The sequence below is a fragment of the Scardinius erythrophthalmus genome, assembly GCF_964197995.2.
Source record: "Scardinius erythrophthalmus genome assembly, chromosome: 7".
Classification (NCBI taxonomy): Eukaryota; Metazoa; Chordata; class Actinopteri; order Cypriniformes; family Leuciscidae; genus Scardinius; species Scardinius erythrophthalmus.
Window position 1 is genome coordinate 18,003,372 of NC_138227.1, and position 19,699 is coordinate 18,023,070.

General features: G+C 40.9%; 1 protein-coding gene across 1 annotated transcript in view; it reads right to left on the reverse strand.

Annotated features, from left to right (window-relative positions):
* Positions 1-3,918: 3,918 nt before the first annotated feature.
* kmt2a (lysine (K)-specific methyltransferase 2A) overlaps positions 3,919-19,699 on the reverse strand; it is a 29,389-nt gene continuing 13,608 nt past the window's right edge. The window contains exons 6-35 of the mRNA XM_081371034.1: positions 19,626-19,687; positions 19,069-19,545; positions 18,733-18,803; positions 17,507-17,743; positions 17,271-17,417; positions 16,497-16,592; positions 16,288-16,408; positions 16,089-16,202; positions 15,587-15,771; positions 15,326-15,499; positions 15,040-15,150; positions 14,875-14,948; positions 13,922-14,127; positions 13,646-13,746; positions 13,399-13,536; positions 13,082-13,240; positions 12,872-12,989; positions 12,707-12,785; positions 12,466-12,626; positions 12,231-12,383; positions 7,683-12,138; positions 7,524-7,592; positions 7,359-7,441; positions 7,106-7,273; positions 6,897-6,971; positions 6,590-6,764; positions 6,324-6,431; positions 6,162-6,245; positions 5,938-6,067; positions 3,919-5,809 (exon numbers count right to left, since the gene is read on the reverse strand). Coding sequence (XP_081227160.1) covers positions 5,534-5,809; positions 5,938-6,067; positions 6,162-6,245; positions 6,324-6,431; positions 6,590-6,764; positions 6,897-6,971; positions 7,106-7,273; positions 7,359-7,441; positions 7,524-7,592; positions 7,683-12,138; positions 12,231-12,383; positions 12,466-12,626; positions 12,707-12,785; positions 12,872-12,989; positions 13,082-13,240; positions 13,399-13,536; positions 13,646-13,746; positions 13,922-14,127; positions 14,875-14,948; positions 15,040-15,150; positions 15,326-15,499; positions 15,587-15,771; positions 16,089-16,202; positions 16,288-16,408; positions 16,497-16,592; positions 17,271-17,417; positions 17,507-17,743; positions 18,733-18,803; positions 19,069-19,545; positions 19,626-19,687 — 8,608 coding nt within the window. The 3' untranslated portion in view covers positions 3,919-5,533. The remainder of the gene's footprint in view (positions 5,810-5,937; positions 6,068-6,161; positions 6,246-6,323; positions 6,432-6,589; positions 6,765-6,896; positions 6,972-7,105; positions 7,274-7,358; positions 7,442-7,523; positions 7,593-7,682; positions 12,139-12,230; positions 12,384-12,465; positions 12,627-12,706; positions 12,786-12,871; positions 12,990-13,081; positions 13,241-13,398; positions 13,537-13,645; positions 13,747-13,921; positions 14,128-14,874; positions 14,949-15,039; positions 15,151-15,325; positions 15,500-15,586; positions 15,772-16,088; positions 16,203-16,287; positions 16,409-16,496; positions 16,593-17,270; positions 17,418-17,506; positions 17,744-18,732; positions 18,804-19,068; positions 19,546-19,625; positions 19,688-19,699) is intronic.

The window sequence follows — 19,699 nt, forward strand, 5'->3', positions numbered from 1 at the left end:
TGGGAAGCTATTGGAAGCCAATAACAAATAGAGAGGCTGGGAGATGGGGAGGGAGAAAAGAGGGATCATCCAAGGGACGGAGACTAAATGTTTGTAGCTTGTCCAACTTTAGAAGCATAAACATTATCTGATACAATAGAGCCTTAAAGATGGGGTCTTGGGCGCCAGCGAACAGTCTGGCGAGACCCTTGTGTATTTAATTAGTGTGTGGTTTACACAGGAAGGATGCCAATTTATTGTGGCGAATTTGCAAGAAGTAAACCGTTCAAGGATTATAGCCCTGTGGTCAAGTTGGAGATTCAACTATAAAGCATATTTTCAAGACAATGTAGATGATTATGTGACCTGACCATTTTATGTAAAAATATTTAAAATATTTATTTAAAAAATATGTGGTTATTTCTCAATTTAAATGAGCAATGAAAATCTGCAGACATGAACGAAGGCTGGGAGATATTCTGATGTGGGTGGCAGTTCAGACACATGGTTCTTGTTACTTTTGTAGCTTTATTTAGAGGGCAAAGCTTCCCCATTAGGGGTATCCAGGCCTGTCTAGAACACTTCTCTAGCCTTGTAATTCTCATTATAGGTCTAATGCCTCATAAACTACTTCAGGGAGACTGCTAGTGGCTCCTTGTTGTCTGCAAGGTTTCATGGGGCCAGGTACTTCACATTATGAACAGCTGAATGGACTTTTTCTTGATCTCTTGGTTTCAATAAAGTGGCACATTTAAAAAAAGAAAATTGTCATCTCAAATCATAATTTTGTCTCTTTAACCCTTAAACCTAATGAGCACATTCTTAAAAAAAAAAACACTTTCTTCAATTAAACCCTTTTTATTACATTATGACAAGTTTGTTGAAAATAAACTTCAGCAGCTCTTTCCTAACAATGGGATCCTTCAAATGGAAACGAAGAGCTGCAGGTGTTACACACAACCAGAAACAGCACATTACTTCTGGCATTATGCATTACTGACATTTGGCACACCTTTAAAAATAAAGGTTATATCTTGGGCATCTATAATTCCATGAAGAAACTTTAACACACATGGAAACCTTCCAAAGCACAAAAGGTTCTTCAGGTTATTAAATTGTTCTCTGATCGGTTCTTTGGGGAACCCAAAAAGGTTCTTCTGTGACATTGTTACGAAAACCCCCTTCGGAACTTTTATTTTAAGAGTGTACCATGTTGTTGCCACTTGATGTCCACTTGATGCAAGACCAAGGAACTAGTAACAATTATGCAATGGTTAAACAACAAGATATCCAGTTTGAGTAAACAAGACATGTTTATTATTTAAACTATCACTTAAATAAAAAAGTGCATAGAAAATAAACATGATTAGAAACTTTCCTTTTTACAGTTGTTATATACAATTTTTTCCTCATTATACATTCATCCTTAAGTAGTTTGTGGTTGAATATTTTAGATTAACAAATTTTCCTTCATTTTTCTGAAAAACGGTAAAACACTGATGGGGCAACTTAGAGAGAAAAAAATAAGAAATAAAAGCCTTAAAACTGTCAGTATCAACATCAACATGATATCTCGAAGCTACAGGGGAGAGGAAGTATTGGTAAGACAATGGAAAACTTGCGTTTTCCAAGAGGAACAAATTCAAATCTCTCCTTCTCAAGACCTCTCTGACTCTCTAAAGTACCTCAGATGGTCTGCAACTTATTTCTGTACAAAGTGAACCAAGTTAAAATTCCAAAAACAGGGAGCGCTGTCACCTGCTCTCAGAAGGAGCTTTACCTCAGCGTACATCTAGAGATGCTTGCAGAATTAAATAAATAGAATGGTTACCATTACTCATTACAGAACATCACATAAGAAAAAGTACAACTTAAGATCCAATAGGAGAGAGAGGTATGGGTGACATGGCTGGGTTTAGGCAAGGACATTTTTTTTTCCTAATGTCCACAAACTGTTAAAAATGTACAGAGTAAAATAAAGCCAACTACACCATCAAAAGCAAACAAAATATCAATGCTTAAAAAGTTTACAACCACATTTTACATTAACTTGTTTCATAATATAAATACCGCTTCTTTCCGAAAAAAGAAAAAGAAAAAGTAAAAACAAAAACAAAAAAACTGCAATGCTCCATTGAGGGAACATACACAGGCACAGGAAAACTGGTACTTGATCTTGATATTAAAATGATGCACAATAGTTACTCTAAAGTTTATCTGTAACACAAAACCATTACAGATTATACACTGAACATTGCAATTAACCATTATGAAGCTGCTGTTTGCTACTGTAACTAAGTTTGTCTGTCCATTCCGTATATTGTGTAGATATTGAAATACAAGTTACTATTCATACACGTTTAGTTTATATATATATTCATGTATATTGTGTATATATATAAATGTACTGTTGATTATAATTACAGGACAAGGTGTGGTACCACTTGCGTGGTGTGGAAGAGTAAAGTCCAGGAAAACGACAAGAGCGTGTCTGCTTCTGAAACACTGACCGATCACTGTTACACCGGTTTATGGAGCATCTGAAGTTGTATTGATGTCTGTGTGCAGGAGTCTATTACAAAGCCCTTAGGATTAGTAACTGCATTACAAAAAAAATAGATTAATAAAATAAAAATCTTATTTCGTTAGACTGAGCAATAGTTTCTGTAGAACCCTGCAAAGATTGCCATTGCTGTATAGTCCACCTATTTTATGAAATAAAAAGCTGTCCCGTATCTTCCCAGTCTTTCATGTTGGAAAATAAAATAAAAAGAATAAAAAGAAAGATCAAACAAAATTCTAGAATACATTCAAAAACGGCCTAACTGCAGAGTTCAGCACGTCCCTGTTCCACAGGGGTGCCAGGGCGAGAGAAAAGTCCCCCAAGAATCCCTGAAAAAGATGGCTAAAACACAAATTCTGATCAATACAAACACGCATACAAATATGAGGCAGCAGCCAACGAATGCTCAATGTGAGGCAACGAACAGAAATCTGATCTTCAGTGCCTTAGTCAAAAATGAAATTCTGGGAAAGGTCAAAATTATTGCAGCCTAGGTACAGTGAGGGCTGTAAGGGGGGTCTGCAGTGGCCGAGGAAAAAACAACAACAATTTTATTAGAGTTAAACTTACGAGGCAAAAGAACTGGCCTTGAAAGTGGCTTTCTAAGGAAGCCACGGTTGTACACAGCAGCTTTGTCTAGAGGTATGTACAGATCCCAAGCCATTCTGCAATACCCACATACTCGTGCTACAACATCCCTTTGAAAAGCATCGTAACTTTACATGAAATATATAATAAGAGTCAACTGTCAAGTGGAATCTGTTTGTGCCCGAGTTAAAATAGCTTTGAACGTTACTCCATAGTCTGGAGATCCTCAGCTGACTGTCCAATCAAGTTCAAACGCAAAAATACATGCAAAAAATGAAACAACCACCAGAGAAATTTACAGAGAAGGCACCAAACTCTTGATCTGAAAAACGGAAGAACAATCCACAAAAATAATAAAGCCATATCTGTCTCAGCCTTATTCAAATAGGGGTCAAACAAAACTTGAGCCCTGAAAAGAGCACAGATTGGGACAGGTGTTGGTGGTGTCTACATTTAAAAGAGAAAAAGATGATACGAGCAAATAACGTGCATTGACTGAATGGCTGGCTGGAGCGTCCATGCAGTGCCAAGGCAACATGTGTTGAAGAAGACTGGGAAGAAGACTGATCTTCAGTGCACAAGATCGTGAGGAAACAAGAGCCCTCCGCCCTCTCCTCCTCCATATAGTGCTTTACAAGTAGTTTTAAATGGGATAGCCTCTGTGGCAATTCCTTGCTTTACACCAATCTCTAAGAAAATATTTTGATATAACAAAATATATGGAATAAACTTTGGGACTTGTCAGTAGCTAGAATGCTAGAGAAGGATTTCATGCTTTTTTTTTTTTTAGACATTTACTCCAAGTTTTGAAAATGCAAAGAGGGCCTTTTAGGGGAAGAAGGGCTGTTCTTGCATTTAATTTTAAGGCTGGCATTAAGAAAGGGGAGTCATATCAAACCGATCTGCACTTTGAAAAGCTCACTAAACCTAAACTCTTATTTGAAATAATATTTGAATGTCCGTGCTTGACTTGGGTTCACAACGAGAGCCTCTGGTGGACCGCACTCTGTGGGAACAGTAACTGCTTCAGTCTTTGGAATAGAAAGAAACATTCGGGCTACAAAAAAATAAAATCCAACTAAAAAATCTTTTAGAAGACAGCACTATAAAAATGTCTGGACAAAGCATTAGTGTTGTAAATCTATTATTTCCTACAAAAATGTTGATAAAATAAATAATGTTTTATTAAAAATATAAATACCATTGTTAAGTGCTATTTACCAATGAGTGCTTTTTTTTTTTAGTCATTTGTATAGAAAAATATACATATTCACATATTCAATGAATTATATTTCTGTCAGTGACAAGACAGAACAAAAATAGTCAAGTTTTAAATTGCCTCATAAAACAACAACAACAAAAAAACAATCTCAATTTCACACAGAACTATGGGCCTAGGGAGAGAAATAAAAAATAATAATATGGTAATAGCATTTGGACTGAGCTAAAACCAATTAAATCTACAAGGTTTCACAAGAAGCCTTAGATCATGCAAATTACACTTTTTTTTGCAATACATTAAGCTACTTTCTCTCTGAATTACTATAAAAATGTATAGTAAATAAAAGAATGTCATTCCCCCCAGACCTCAGAAATTGCTCTGGTCCATTGGCTGTCAGTCCACCAGGATCTCAACCCAGCAAGCCCCTACAGATCCCAAGCTCTTTGCTCGCCTACTCTTCATATCTCAAACAAGTTTCTTTCAACCACTGACTAAAAGAACATTGACAATCTCGTCTTTCTAAGGACCATTATTCCAGAGACCACTGCTCCCCCTAGTGTTTCCCCTCATCATCTCTCCTCTGAGATAATATTTACAGTCTTTCATACAGAGAATCAGGCCCAGCTTGGCAAGGATGACCATGGATGCTCTGAAGGCTTCAATGTACATTCAAAAAGGGAGAGTTGTCTAAACAGGTCAGGCTAAAAAAGGATTATGTATTGTCAATCTAAAAACATTAAATCTTTCCCTTCCAAAATTGCACTTTGGTGTTGAATGGAACGATGCGGCATTTTTTCAGTAATTTGTCGCACTCAATAAGTAAGGGCAGGCCAGACTTCACTTACAAATTTAAAACTGTTCACAATATCCTTCTTCGAAAAAACAAAATGGTAAAATAAAAGATCATATACAAAAGTTAAGAATAAGGGGGCACTAATTTGTTAAATCGGCCATAATAAAGGGGACATAAGGGCAATCTTCACCATTGTGACTCTGCTCAATTCTCTTTTCTAAAAATTAAACAACTTAAGAGGCACAATACCATTAACCTTCCGATAACCTGAGCCTGCTTCAGTAAAAAAAACAACAAAAAAACAAAAAAAAATTTAAAAACGTCTCTTCCCTGGCATTACACACCCTTGATAGCATTTCACAGACGGTATTAGCTTGTGAGTTCGCTTTCAATTGAGGAATTTGCGACACGTCTTTGCCCCGCAGTTGCAAGGCAGCTTATTGCCTGGTTCTTCAATGGGGAACTTGTAATCGTATGTGAGCTCCTCTCCTCTATAGATTTTGCGCATGGCAAAAATGACAATGTGCTTCTGACCGTCAACATTGACCACGCGGGAGTAGCAGTTGGGCTCGCAGGAGTGGTTAATGAAACGGGCTGCACTGCCGTGCATGGTGGCATCCACCACCTCGTAGTCATCGATACGAAACATGTAGCAGCCAATGCCCTGTGAAAAATGAAGAAAATCAGAAAAAAAAAGAAAAAGAAAAGAAAAGAAAAATCAATGAGAAACACGGTGGAGTTGTTTGTTTTAAATGCATTGCACTAATAGATGACCAAGTATTAGATTTCTACCTTGCCATCATAGTACTTCTCCCGGTTGTCAGTGAGGACAGAGCGAATGACATTGCCAGAATACTCAATCACCATCTCTCCAGCATCAATGTTCTTCCTGCAGAACAGACCTCTGCCGTGTATGGCTGATCTGTAAACAATACATAGGATGAATAAGTATGCAACAAAGATGCATGCTTGTTTTCAATCCAACCATTTTTGGTTTAAATAGAAAGTGTATATACCTGTAGACACCCACAGCTTCCCTGGATGCTTTCTTCAAGTGCCTGAACCTCACAGGCAGTGGCAAGTCCATGCTGGTGGCCCGTCTGTGAAAACACCAGGTGTTTTGATGCTTTAATACATAACTGAAAAAAGGTTAGAACAGGGTCAGTAAGGTGACTCACCGTGCAGACTTCTGCTGCATCTCCTCTTCATCTTCCTCCTGGGGGTTGTACACAGGAGGCTGACGGTGTTTGGAAGCCAGGAAATTAAACATGTCCAGAACTGATCGCCTGAAATGATGAATTCAAGCAGATAAAAGTCAGTTAGTTTCTAAAAGATTTCACATTCACAACAGTCCTTTGCACAATAGAAAAGGGTAACAAGTAATTCTGTAAAGGTTTAAGATGCTCAAGGATCGGAAACAGACCACCCTGCCCATGACAAATACCTGTGGTACACCTCAGCACGGGCAGATCCATGAGGGTTGACAGGAGGATCTTCTGGCTCCTCAGGTTTATGGAAGCGGAACCTGTAGTTCCGGCAATGCCTAGCTCCATACAACTGCTCCAGTAAAAACACTACAGCATCGTGAACAACACCCAGCATCTTTAACCCATTCACTCCTGAAAAAGAAAAGTGATTTGAAATACAAGATGTATTTCTCACAGGACAGCTTTCTGAACTTGCCAAATTATCATGATCAGTAAAACAAAATATGTTTAATGTTTACAATAAATGCTTTATTATGTTTTTACCATCAAATGAAAGTGCCTTGAGTCTAGCATTGGACCGGGCTTCTTGCACTTTATCTGTTAGGGACTTCCAGGCCTCTAAAACAAAAAATTATTTTGAAACAGAAAATTAATTTCACAGAAGACTGATTGTAATTAGCAAACAAATGAACATTAAAATCCATATCGGGTCTAAACTTCGCATTACACATCATTATCTAGATCTTACTTACCCTCAATACTTTCACAGCGAATTTGAAATCCATCATCACTGCAGATTTCAAATATGAGCCCTTTCTTGGGCTTGTAGTCCAGAGAGGAGTCTCTCCCACTGTCCCTTTGATCAGGTGTTTCCACTGAGAATGCACTAGATCCTTTCCCATCGCCCTTACTAGGTAGTCCTGCAAAAAATGTGACAAAAATGTATCTGTAACCACTGCAACATTTAACAGAGAGATAGACAGAAAGACCTGACCTTTTACACACCTGCAGTCTTTGGTTTCTCATTATGTGTGTCCATGGTTTTATGTTTAAGAGCAGAGGAATCAGCTGTCATAGTGGCAGAGTCACTGTGAAAGGAAAAAAGGAAAAGAGTTTAATTCAGTCAGATACCTAATTGAAAATTTAAGATTGATTCTTATTATTGTTTACCTCTTTTTTGAACCAGTTTCATTTGACTGCCCTGTATCCATTGGCTCAGGTGATGAAAGTTCCCGATCACTACAAAAAGAAAAAAAGTTAGCACTTTTCAACTTTTTTTTTTTTTTACCAACAATAAGCAAGATGCATTATAAAATTTCAGACTCTTACCCTGGAAAACATGATAATTGGATTGCAGATGCGTCAACAGTTGGTGTATCTGACTGAAGTCCTTTGTGTTTCTTTCCACTGCTCTTATCTGGGCTTGGTCGAGGTCTTTTAGCCTTTTGCTTTCCTTTCCCAACAGTTGTAGAGGCTGCTCCAGCAGATAACTTTGAGGATTGTTGCTGATGTGGTGGTCGAGAGATGGGAGAGGTTCGTGAGCTCTGAGTGAGGACTCCAACGACATGACCTTTGTTCAATTCTTGAGCGATTAGATTAGGGGCAAGAGCAACTTGACCAGCTGAACTGACATTTGGGTCAAGGGTTTTATCTGCCAAGACTCCTTTCTCTACCTGCTGGTTGACAGACATGCTTATGCTTTGGTTTGGGGGAAAAACACAGATGCTACTTGCAATGGACGTCTGGGCAGGATTAGTAAGATGAGACATCATTGGGGTTCCTGAATGAAGAACCATCTGTTGCTCTGGAAGGCTCAGGTTGTGAGGGTTAATAAGGAGGTTACCTATAGATCCTGTGATCTCAGTTGAGCTAATGAGGCCTGGGGCGCTCAGCGATACAGAGCTTGCTCCTAAAAAGTTTCCAGGTGCACTGGAAGGCACCGACACCACATTCAAAACGGACTGAGTTGGGTTGAGCCCTGACACAGTACATGGGAGCAGGTGAGTTGAGGAATCATGTCCCAAAATGCCAGGCTGAGTTGTGGTTGAAATAGGCATGGGCTGTGGAAGGAGAGTAGGCTCCAAGTACATTACCCCTGGCTTTGGGCGTTTTATGATGTTAGGAATTTTTCTATGAGGTGTGGCAGTTGCAGTTATAGTCCCTAGTTCCATCAGGCCTGTCTGAGCAGGGATTCCTGCAGCAATTTGTGAAGGTGACAAGTTTATTATCATATTGGGCCCAACATCAGAAGGAGCAAGTGTGGGTTGAGTCTTTGGACGTGCCTGTTTCTTGCTCTTATGACTCTGAAGACGAGAAATTAGGCGTTTCTTGCCATGTCCAGAGGGGAGCATAGTCGGAGCTGGGGTGATGGAGGAAGCACTAGATACCATAGCAACACTAGGGGCATGATCATGCCTATGTCCTGCTTCTGTCACACCAATATGGGGATCATGGGAGGTGACTCCTATGATGAGGCCTGATGTGGTGCTAGGAATGACTGGCTGGAAACCAGTATGAGAGGTGCCTGTGAATGCATGGATTTGTGGGTGATGAGGTACAGGCACTAAACCTTTGCCGCCAGCAGGAAAAATGGACTGAGAGGTGGAGATGCTACCACTGAGGCCTGTCAAAACAGGGGCACTAGTGTTCACGACACCTGATGCACTAACAGATGGTGCAATCTGGATCTTTTGGGATACACCATTGGGAAGAGTTTGCAATACATAGAGTGGCTGTAGATGCTGGTTTAACACTATCAGCTTCTCTGGGCCAGGCTTCAATTGAGAGGCAGTAGCTTGAACAGCAGAGCTTGCAATGGGAGTGGGACCTGAGCTAACAGTGGCAGCAGGGATGAACTTCTGACTCTGGAGAGGCAAGGTGGGTGAGCTGGAAAGACCTGGTGTGCTAGTAGTTCTCGTCAGATCTCGGTTTCCAGTCTCTCCCACAGGTTCTACTCCAGGACTTGTGATATGGTCGCCATCGATGCGTGCAGGAATGAAGTGTTCTGGGGTCATGTGACCTTCCGGAACCTGGGAATCAGTACATCTGTCCTGTGGGCTCTTGCTGGATACAGTGGACCCTGTTCTCTGTTTCTTCCCAATTTTCTCGACTCCCGATTCCTCTGTGGCCAGAGCCAACATAGTTCGATCGGGGGTCTCTGAGATCAATGAGCCATGATTTTGATTATTTACGGTGGGACTTCGGGTTGTTAACACAGAGAGGTCTGAGGGCAGCTCAAGAGGAAGACCATATGACTCCTCTACAGCAATGGAGGTGTTCACCCCACTCTCGCCAGGTTCAGCACTAGCCAGTGGCTGAGTGAAATCTTCAAAAAGCATGTCCTTTCTTTGGTTAACATCCACCCCATAACTCTCATCTAAAGAGAATGGTTCAGCAGAAGGAGCTTCTGTCTGCTGTCCCAAAGACTGCATTGAAGGAGTATTGAGCACAAACTCCATAATATCAGAAGGCAGGATGTTACCACAGTCATCACTGTTGTTGTTATCAGAGTCAGACTTGAGGAGATCCGTGGTGAGTGACAACTGAGTTTCAAGGGGGTCTTGTCCTTGTGTTTTCACACTCCCTAATGGAAGACAGTTATCCTTCTGATTTTTACGACCTTCACGACTGTTACCACTTGTGTTATTTTCTGCCTCCTTCCCTGTGTCAATGGTTGATTTCTCTACCCTGCTTTCTCTACCCTTTCTTTTTGTTGAGCTTTTGTGTGTGGACGAAGTAGTAGCTGTGGTTGTGCTGCTAGTGCTTATACTAACGTCACTCTCAGAACCATCGTCCACACCGTCCAGCTGGCCAATTTGTTGCAGCTCCAAATTCTTGGTAGCTGTTGATACCTCATCACTGTCATCTTCATGCTCCTTTGCCTGGTCCCTCAAGAACCTGTGGATCTGCGACCCTTTTCCCAAACACTGATCAATACCTGCAATAGATGGAAGACCAGAGTTGGGGTTTATTATGGTGCGTGTGAAGTTGTAATAATACGTGTCCTTATTTGAACCAATTCCTCCTTCTTCATCTTCTCCACTGTCTGCTGAAGATGATGTGCTCATATCATCTGCCCCATCGACTTGTCCTTCAGCTGAACGCTTGCTGCTCCCAGTACGCTTCTTCATGGAGATTTCACCACTTCTGTAGAAGGGTATGTCTTCTTCACCATACGACCGGACACCGTAGAAAGGGGTTAGCCCAAAGAACATGTTCGATCGAGCACGAGCACTCCGCCTTGGGTATCTGCGTTTTGCTGAACCTGCCGAACCATCACTATCCTCCTCGTGGTGCTTATCGATGCTGCCTTCGTCCTCTAAATTATTGTCCTCCCCATCATCAGCACACTGGTGATCCAACAGATGTTCCTCAGGATCATCCGGGTGGATGTGGCTGTCTGATTCAGAGCTTTCAGAACTTGCAGATGGGGAGAAAACCACTGCTCGGGAGGACCTTCTTTGGGGGCCCTGGTTGCTAGGGGTAACAGAAGTGTAAGTGTTTGTGTTAGGGGATATGCTGACAGCTTTGGTACCATTAGGATCCATTTTCTGAGACAATATAGGCAGCCTCTCAGTTTGTTTCTTCACCACTGGAGTAACCTCTTTGCTTGATTTAGGGTGTACTTGTTGTGGTCTAATACCTCTCTCGCCTCCTGCTTTCGGCTGAATAGCATCTATGGCTGAACTATGCTTTTTCTCGAAGCTAAATCTCTCTTTGGACTTCAATGGTTTCTCCACTTCCTTCTGATTCAATTTATTAACTTCCACTGTACCAGATCCCGTGTTGCTGCTCAGTGCGGTGTCTTTATTGCTAATGTGGGGAGGTGGACCCTGACCTTGTGTTTTGACATTACCGCTTTTAGAGTTGCTGTTGAGAACTGGGTTTCGGTTCTGAGGAGTCTCTTTTCTTTCTTTTGAAACATCCTTGCTCACATTCATTTTGACTTTGGAGTGTTTTTCTTTGGTGCTAGAGGTTCCATGACTAACAGTCACGGCAGCACTTGCCTGGAAGCCACGCTTTATTTCTTCCTCTCCCACCTTGGTACCAGACGACCAGAGAGGCTTCATTGCCGCTGCCGCAGCTGGACTAGACGCATAGTCATGAGACTTCCTATTCCCACTTTTGCTGTAAACCGATTGCAGAGACCCAGTCTTTCCTGAGTCTTTTGATGCAGCCATTGAGGTCACATTTCCTTCCTTGATTGGATTAGCTTTGTCTTTTGGAAGAGTGGCGAGTGGATGACTGGACATAAAAGTGGCTCCAGCTGGTAGGTCAGTATCTTTAGTGGCTTGTTTCCCTTTCTCGGTTTTTAAACTGCCACTTCCTCTCTGATGTCCTGTCAAAACTGCAGTTCCGAGAGGTGGTGACACTTGATTTACACTAGCTGGTTGCGATGACTTCAAACTCTCAACATCAGACTGCTTTTTGGATGCCTCTCTACTACAATCTATTCTTTCAATGAAACCAAAACCGATTCTACGCTGTGCTCCGCTGTTTACTGAATTTGCCTCTCGATTGTGAGATCTCTCTCCAGATGGTACTCTTCCTTTCTCTGTGTCCCTGGGTAAAGGTTCCTTAGAGGTTGAGGACAGGGAAGGGGCAGATGAATTGCCTGTCTGAATGGATCCTGTGCCTCCCTGTGGAGGGGAGAAAAGCTTTTGCCTAGGTTGTTGAGTGGAGATGGAGGAAGTGCTGTGTCGACGAGATCCGATGCTTCGTAGACTGGAGTTCAGCAGAGGGTCCCCCACAGTCACAATCTCATGGGCTAAACTACTAAAACCATCTAAAGGGGAGAAAATACATTAAACAATAATTAAAAAAAAACTTTAATAAAGGAGATAAAGCAATATAAATACTGTATATAGTAACTCAAACCTGGGGAGGGAAGTGGTCTGGTTGAGGGAGAACGATTACATGGTGGGTAGCTGGGGTGTCTGTTCCTAAAATAAACCCTTTGTTTCAGTGTGGAAGGCACATTTGATGGTTTTATGGAATCTGTGGGTCCAGGCAAAGCAGCATCCACTTCAGCTGAAATGTTTAATAATTATCAGTTTTTAAAATGCCAACAAAATGACTCAATGAGGACTATAATAAATCTAAATCTACTTACATGAAACAGGTGGAGGACTATGAGCAACTGTGTGGTTCTCCTCTTGAGCTACTGTGTTGTTATTGAAAGTTTCGGTCATCGTGGGGCGGCACACTAAAATTCTACATTTATAAACGCATCGCTTACGGGCATCTAGAGTGCTCCAGTAGACTCTTGAGCATCTGTGTAAATAGATCAAATGGTCATTTCATTTTATATCTTATGTTTACTGAAATACAACACTGTAATTTCAAAGACTTACTGGTATCCCACAGGAAACAGCTTCCTCTCACAATCTGACAGTTCAGTTAGCATACCAAGACAGTCAATGGTCATAGACCCTAAAACAAAAGTGACATTTCACTTAGATGTAGAGCACTTTGTTTATTAGTTATCAATAGCAAGCACAGTGCAAAGACATACATACCTATCATCATGTGGATATTATCTGGTTCAAGCCCATTAACAAATTTTTTTCTCAGACTGATTCCCTCAAAGTCCACAACGACCCTTCGAGTCACTTCAAAGCCAGACTCTGGCACCGCCTTTAAAAAAGGTTTATTATTTATAATAAATTCAACACTTCACAACAAAAAACATTCTTAACTTTCTTACTGATGCATGCATGATTCCTTACCTCGCCCTTTATAAGATCTCTGTGATGCTGACAGTAAACCTTCTTGTCCTCTAAAAAGGCACACTGCTTCTGACGTGCACACATGAAATGGTAGTTGTTGGTACAGGAGGTCAGACAACAACTCACCGTAGCTCCGGGTTTGTGACAGTTCTCACATTGCTGAAAAAGCAAAGCATAATGCAATCTGTTTTTGGGTGGGGAAAGATTTTTTGCCTATAGCCTTTTTAGTAGGCTTATTCGGCAACAAAATTACATAAATGTGTATGATGGCACTGTAACTCAATCTAAGCCATGTGTCGTGTTTGTTAATAGTGTACCAGCTGTTTGCCTCGGCCGACTGCCATGTGGACATTTTTGAGAGCACCGTCAACATCCTCAAACACCTCTGCTGACCACAGTGCACAGTTCACATGGGCCCACTCATTCTGGCCAATATAAAGCAGTCTCCCACAGTCCTAGAAAACAGATTACCCAAAGTCTTACAAATCAAAATTAAAATACCGTATAATTAAAAATCCATATCTATACATGCTAATGTATTCTTTTTGGTTGGTGATTACTCACGTTTGTGTTCTCATCTCCATAATTCAGACAAAGCGCACACTGTCTATTGTCACCAACACCAGGAGGAGGGGGAATCACAGGGCTGTCTTCAGGGCTGTGGTCTGAAATCAAAAGAAATATTCCTGTGTTACTTATCTACATACACTTTAACTTAGTTTGAACTGAAAAATAATCAGAATGAAATAGAATGTAGTTATTTGTCTCCTAACAGTATGTACCACACAAGTAGTTTCTTTACATGTTAGTTTTTATAGTGCTTTAAAGCAACTTTCTCACCATGGATAAGCATGGGGGGTGGAGGAGGAGGTGGTGTAGGGGCCATCACGGAATTGGGTTCTCCTGGGGCTTTAGGATGGGGAGCTGGGATGATCTTTTTCATGAGCACAGGCTGCTCAGCCCTGGCTATCTCCTCCCTCTCCTGCCACTGGGCATAGTTGTGATCCAAAGAAGGGGGCAGAACAGCATTGGGAAGCAGCCCACTACTGCAAAGATACAACACTGTCTTGTTAGTCATGTTTTTGTTACACAACATTGTTTAATTACCTAACATATGAACAAATGTATGTTTTTACAGTAGTACCCTTTAAAAATGTTCAATGTCACATAAATATACACTAAATTGCCTAGGTGCTCAACGGCAGTGAGGAGGAAAGTATGCAACAGAAAAAAAGTGGCAAAGGCCAAATAACAATAAATAAATGAAAAGACTAAAAGCTCATATAAATTGCAAAATGAAATAATATAAACATTGCTCTCATTAAAGACACTTTTCAAAATCAGGCACGCGCGCACACACACGCACACAACATTTGCACTCTTAATAATTCATGGTAACAAATGAAGTATACAAACATGCAAACCAAAAGCCAACCACAAGACTTGTCAAAGCACCCATGTGAAATGTGACACTGCCTGTCGACCTCAAACAATGGAACTAGACCATACAGGCTGCATTCCCTATGGAAAGGTGATAGTTCTGCTCCAGAAGAGAGCAAAGAATAGACAGACACTCGACGGTGAGGTTGTTTTTGATGCTCATACTAGCTTAACTGGTCCCACTATTCACCATCAAACTAAACAGTTTGTTCCTGAATTTAGTTCTGAAAATTGTTTCTGACCCAAGAATTTAAATTGAATCATTCTCTACATTTTGACTTTGAATTATTCTAAGTTAAAATGTAGAATCAAACAAATTGAAACAAATCATTAGATGCATGGGAAAGACTCACTTAGAAGACACTTTGCACGTCTCCCAAAATTTGGACTCCTTCACCTTGTACCATGGAAAGATTCGGTCCATTTGCTGTAACATATAACAGTGACATCAGAAACAATAATGTAGGACTGCAAGATGTTCCATTGTCAGAATTGTGTGTCCACCAGCTTTTCCTCACCAAAATAAAAAAAGACTTGAGCATGCTGTTGGCTTTCCTGCTCTCTAGCTGACCTCCGTCTGAATTGAAGGCTGTCTGGATGATTTTCACAATGTCATCACTGAACTCCAGCTGAAAGAGAGGAGCAGAAATTGACACCTGGCCTTCACATGTATTTGACCGGTATATGAACCCTGCTGCATTAGAGGCTCAAAAGGCAGCAGGTAATCTTTCAAAGAGGAATAGAAAGATAAAAGCTTTTTGCTTTAAAGTGTTTCAAAAAGGACATAATTTTATAAACTCTTACCACTGATTTATAGCATCCAGAATCCATTTTCTTCTCCACAGACTCCAAATCGAGAGGCAAATCATTTGGTGGAGAGACCTCCGTGAGCACAGGGGGGTCAGGGCCCTCTGGGGAACGGCGTGAGGGAAGGCTCTCTTCTGTCTCTGGGTTCAACTCAGGTGGCTTCATAACCGCCTGAGACAAAGAGGATAGAGCCATCACTAAGTTTGGTGGTGAAAATATAGCTGGTGAGAACTTCTAGGATTGGAGATGGCAATTCACCTGTCTGTAGCGAAGCAAGTGTGTAGATGTACGGGAGTTGAGCAGGGAGGTGAGAACTTGCCGCATGGATTTCTGAATTTCTTTCTCCAAGACGGCCCGCCACTCAGCGGGATGGGGCTCAGTGCAGTTTGTGCAGGTGTAGACCACACTCTCAGGCAGGTTAGACAAGAGCTCATACATATCATCTAAATATATAAAGAGAGAGATTACCTATATAGTGGTTTATTACAGAAACATCCAAAATCTAGAATGCTACCTTATCTTTAAACCATTCAAAAGTTATGGTCGGTAAGACTGTTAAATGTTTTTGAAAGAAGTCTCCTTAAGGCTGCATTTATTTGACCAAAACTACAGTAAAAACAGTAATATTGTGATATTTTTTATATTTTAACATGCAATTTATTCCTGTGATGTTAAAGCTGAAGCAACAACTTTTATTAGTTGAATGTCATGGTGTAATGCCACAAGACATAAGAGATGTTGAGAATAACAGATCATTCACCGGTTAAACTTTCACATTTGGCATGGACCCAGCAATCACACTTCCTGCACTTCATCATTTTGCTATCACAGTCATCGTCATCATAGCACTTATTACAGAGTGGGCAGAAGTTGCCTGGGAGAAGAAAAATATTGCATAGTTATAGTGATAGTGATAGTTTAGACACATACAATAAACATCCAGGATGTATAGCACTGACCTTTAGCTAAGAGTTTGGCACAGTCATGACACAAAGAGAAATCATGTGACCACTGGGCATCCCAGGCCTTCCCTGGTTTGGTGGCTCCACAACTCTTGCAGCACACACACTTGGTGCAAATCTGTGGCAGAAGGAAAAATAATTATGGGAGAATGTAGCAAAAATATAACAGATGTTACAGACATCTAGGATTGAGAGTGTGTAAGTACCCAGACTCTTTTCTTCTTGGTGGGTCTGGTAGGGTGGTTGGGTCCCAGGCACTCAGGGTGATAGCTGTTTCGGCACTTGTCACACTCCAGTAGCTGCTAGATGATGGAAATAATCAAATGTTTAGTTCTGATTCCATCAAGGTATTAAGCATTAGTAATTTCTGAAGGTTTTGGGAGTGGCTAGGGGCTCGGTTATTACATTTATCGAAAGGAAATGATAATTCCAGTGAGATGACATGTATTTTTTACTTTTCATTAGAAAATATCAAATAAAGACATTCATCGTTGATCCGAGCGGACTCATGCTTTGAGTATTCAACTTTATTCATCTTTAACCATTACATCAGAATGTTACAACCTTTTCGATCTGATGGTCATATAACGTAGCATTGTGTGAAATAAACTCTTTAAGAATAATATCAATCTGTCTCATACTGTTTAAAGTAGTGGTTAAAATTTTTTCCATTAAATCTGGGATGTTTTAAAACTTTCCTCCCTCTGTTCCAAAAGTGTCTTTTAAAAAAACCCTTCTGTTGATATTGGAAGCACTTTATTATTCCCATGATCAGAGACTTTGAAATACTAAATTTTGTACTTTAGGGGAAAGCTTTGAAATAAATACCTGCCATTGAGTTACTTGCATAGTAATTCTTCTATTAGTCTCCCTTATTTAAATTTTACCTTTTTTGTAATGCATTTTTGCAGACATTTCTGGATTCTAAAGCATCTTTGATGTATATCGTGACAGAAATGTAAATTAATAGAAAGTCTTACTTTTGTTTTCTGATACTTCCGACCACAGACATGGCAAAAGCGGCATCGTCGACAACACCAGTTCTCCCACTGTTCCTCATGGGGGCGTTCTGTCTCCCCCAAGCAGAAGAGGTGGAAGGGTTCACAGCACACCTGGCAGAAAACAAACTGAAGACGACAAACCATAAGAACACATCTCATAATTTTTTTTTGCCTTCAATTCATGAGACAGGAATTACAAACAAAAGACAGCCCACCTCTACATTACCGCTGCTGGCACAAAGAAAGCACACCACCGGCGGGGTGATTGGCACAGAGGTGAGAATGCTGAGCCCACCCATCTCCCACACATTCTCAATGTCATAGTCCTCCTTGAAATCAACTCTGATTCGATGCACTCCATCGCAGGGCGCTTTCTGCTTGGCGGTGCCCCCAGGCGAAGGAGTGCTCTGGGAGTTTAAAGTACTGCTGTCTAGTTTGGGTATCTGTTTCTCCTGTAAACAATGCCATTTATATTACATTGGGACATATGCAAGATGCTTTTACCCAAAGTGACTTAGTGTATTAAAGGTGCATTTTGTCAGTATGTGCATCCCCTGGAAATTGAACCTTTGACCTTGGCATCATTTGTAACCCGTGCTGGCCAAACAAGTCACAATGAGCAAATTTTCCAAAATGAGTTATTTTCACACTCTCTACCTTCAAATAATGTATGGTTTGTTGGACTCAGACAAAAAAGTACTGAGCTACACCTGTTTTACGTCGATAGAGTCTGCAAAGTCAGTTCTGAGAAAAATCAAAACCACATATTTCCTATATATCTATAGAGTTATTATATAATATATTCAACCTTTTTTCCCATGATACCACAATTGTTTGATTAACATTAATGAAACAGACAGCCTTTATATTAAAACCTACTTATCGCACGGATCTAAAATAATGTTACACATCAGATGTTTTTCCCCAACAGTTAACCAAACGTTCACCCAAGACAACAAATAATGTTTGTATGAATACTCGCCAGACAGATGTTTTGAAATACTGTAATTCTGTGTATGTGTGTATATCGGGACCGCGCGCTGTCTATGACGTCTTTGTGCGTACGCGTCGGATCTGTCAGTCAGCGCGAGTAAGATAGTTTTTCATGGACAAAGGAAAGGTACTACTCTCAGAAAACATACAAATAAAGATATTTTTAGATGTTTAATTGCTTTTTGGAGCACTGGGGTCGCTAGACGAGGGCTTATGGAACTACTTTTTGTGAAAACCTGTAGCTTGAAATTGTCCTGTGTGCATTCCGAATCCTTCTGCCAGCACGGGTCACATTTGTGCTATGAATCTGAAACTCAGGATTATCAACATCACAAAGAAAAAATCAACCACTATTCATAGGGGGAAGAGGCAAGAGACAAAACTGTTTTCATAAAAACAGTTTATGACATAAAAAAAGAACACAAATCTGTCTGCAAGATCTGCTTACCTTTTCTTTTGGTTTAGGCTTGAGTGGTTGAACACATCGAGAGGTCTGTTTCTTTAGCTTTGCTTCGGATGCTAAAAGATGACATGACCATAAAACAAAAACATTAAGGCTATTTTAAGTCAGGGGTGTCCAATCCTTCTCATGGAAGGCCATCTTCCTGAAAAATGTAGCTACAACAGACCGGCCTGGAAATTTCTGGTGATCCAGACCTTGATTAGCTGATTCAGGTGTTTAATTATTGCTGGAGCTAAACTCAGCTGGAAGGTGACCCTCCAGGAGAAGGAATGGACACCCTCTGTGTTAAGTTAGCAACAGTAAATATTCTCATCTCTTTACCTGTGTCTGCTGCAGAGCTGGATTGACTTTGTTGCTGAGATTTCTTCTTGGGCTCAGTGGGCTGGGACTTTGCAAGACCTTCCTTTTTTGCTGGCATTTGGCTTTGCTGCTGCAAGGACTGCTGGGACTGTGCTGGTGGGGAAGATGGGGCAGCATGCAGGGAGGTGGGTGAAAAACTGGGCTGCTGCTTCCGTTCCTTTCTAAAGGCTGAGCTCAAAGGGGTCTGAGATTGCTTGGGGTCGTCAGAAGCACTAAAGAGCAGAAGGTCCTTTGGGGAGACAGCTGGTGAAGATGGTGATGAAGGTTGCGTTTGCTTTTGTTTGTCCTCTCCCTGTGCAGGTGGTGGAGTTTCACTTTTCTTATGGGGAGGGTCATCCTTTGGAGGAGGGCCTGGCTTGGGGCTTGATTCAGAACACTGGGATTTGTGATGGGAATCCTTTTTTTCAGTCAATTTATTCCTCCTCTTGTCCTTTTTACCTGAATTCAATGCAAACAGACAATTAATTGAAATATAAGAGCATCTCTGACTTATAATAAGGTATTCTGAGAAAACAGACCTTTCGCCTGCTTCTGAAGAAACTTTGACGGCATCCACTGCAAGTTCTGACACTTCCGTACTCTGTGATGACAA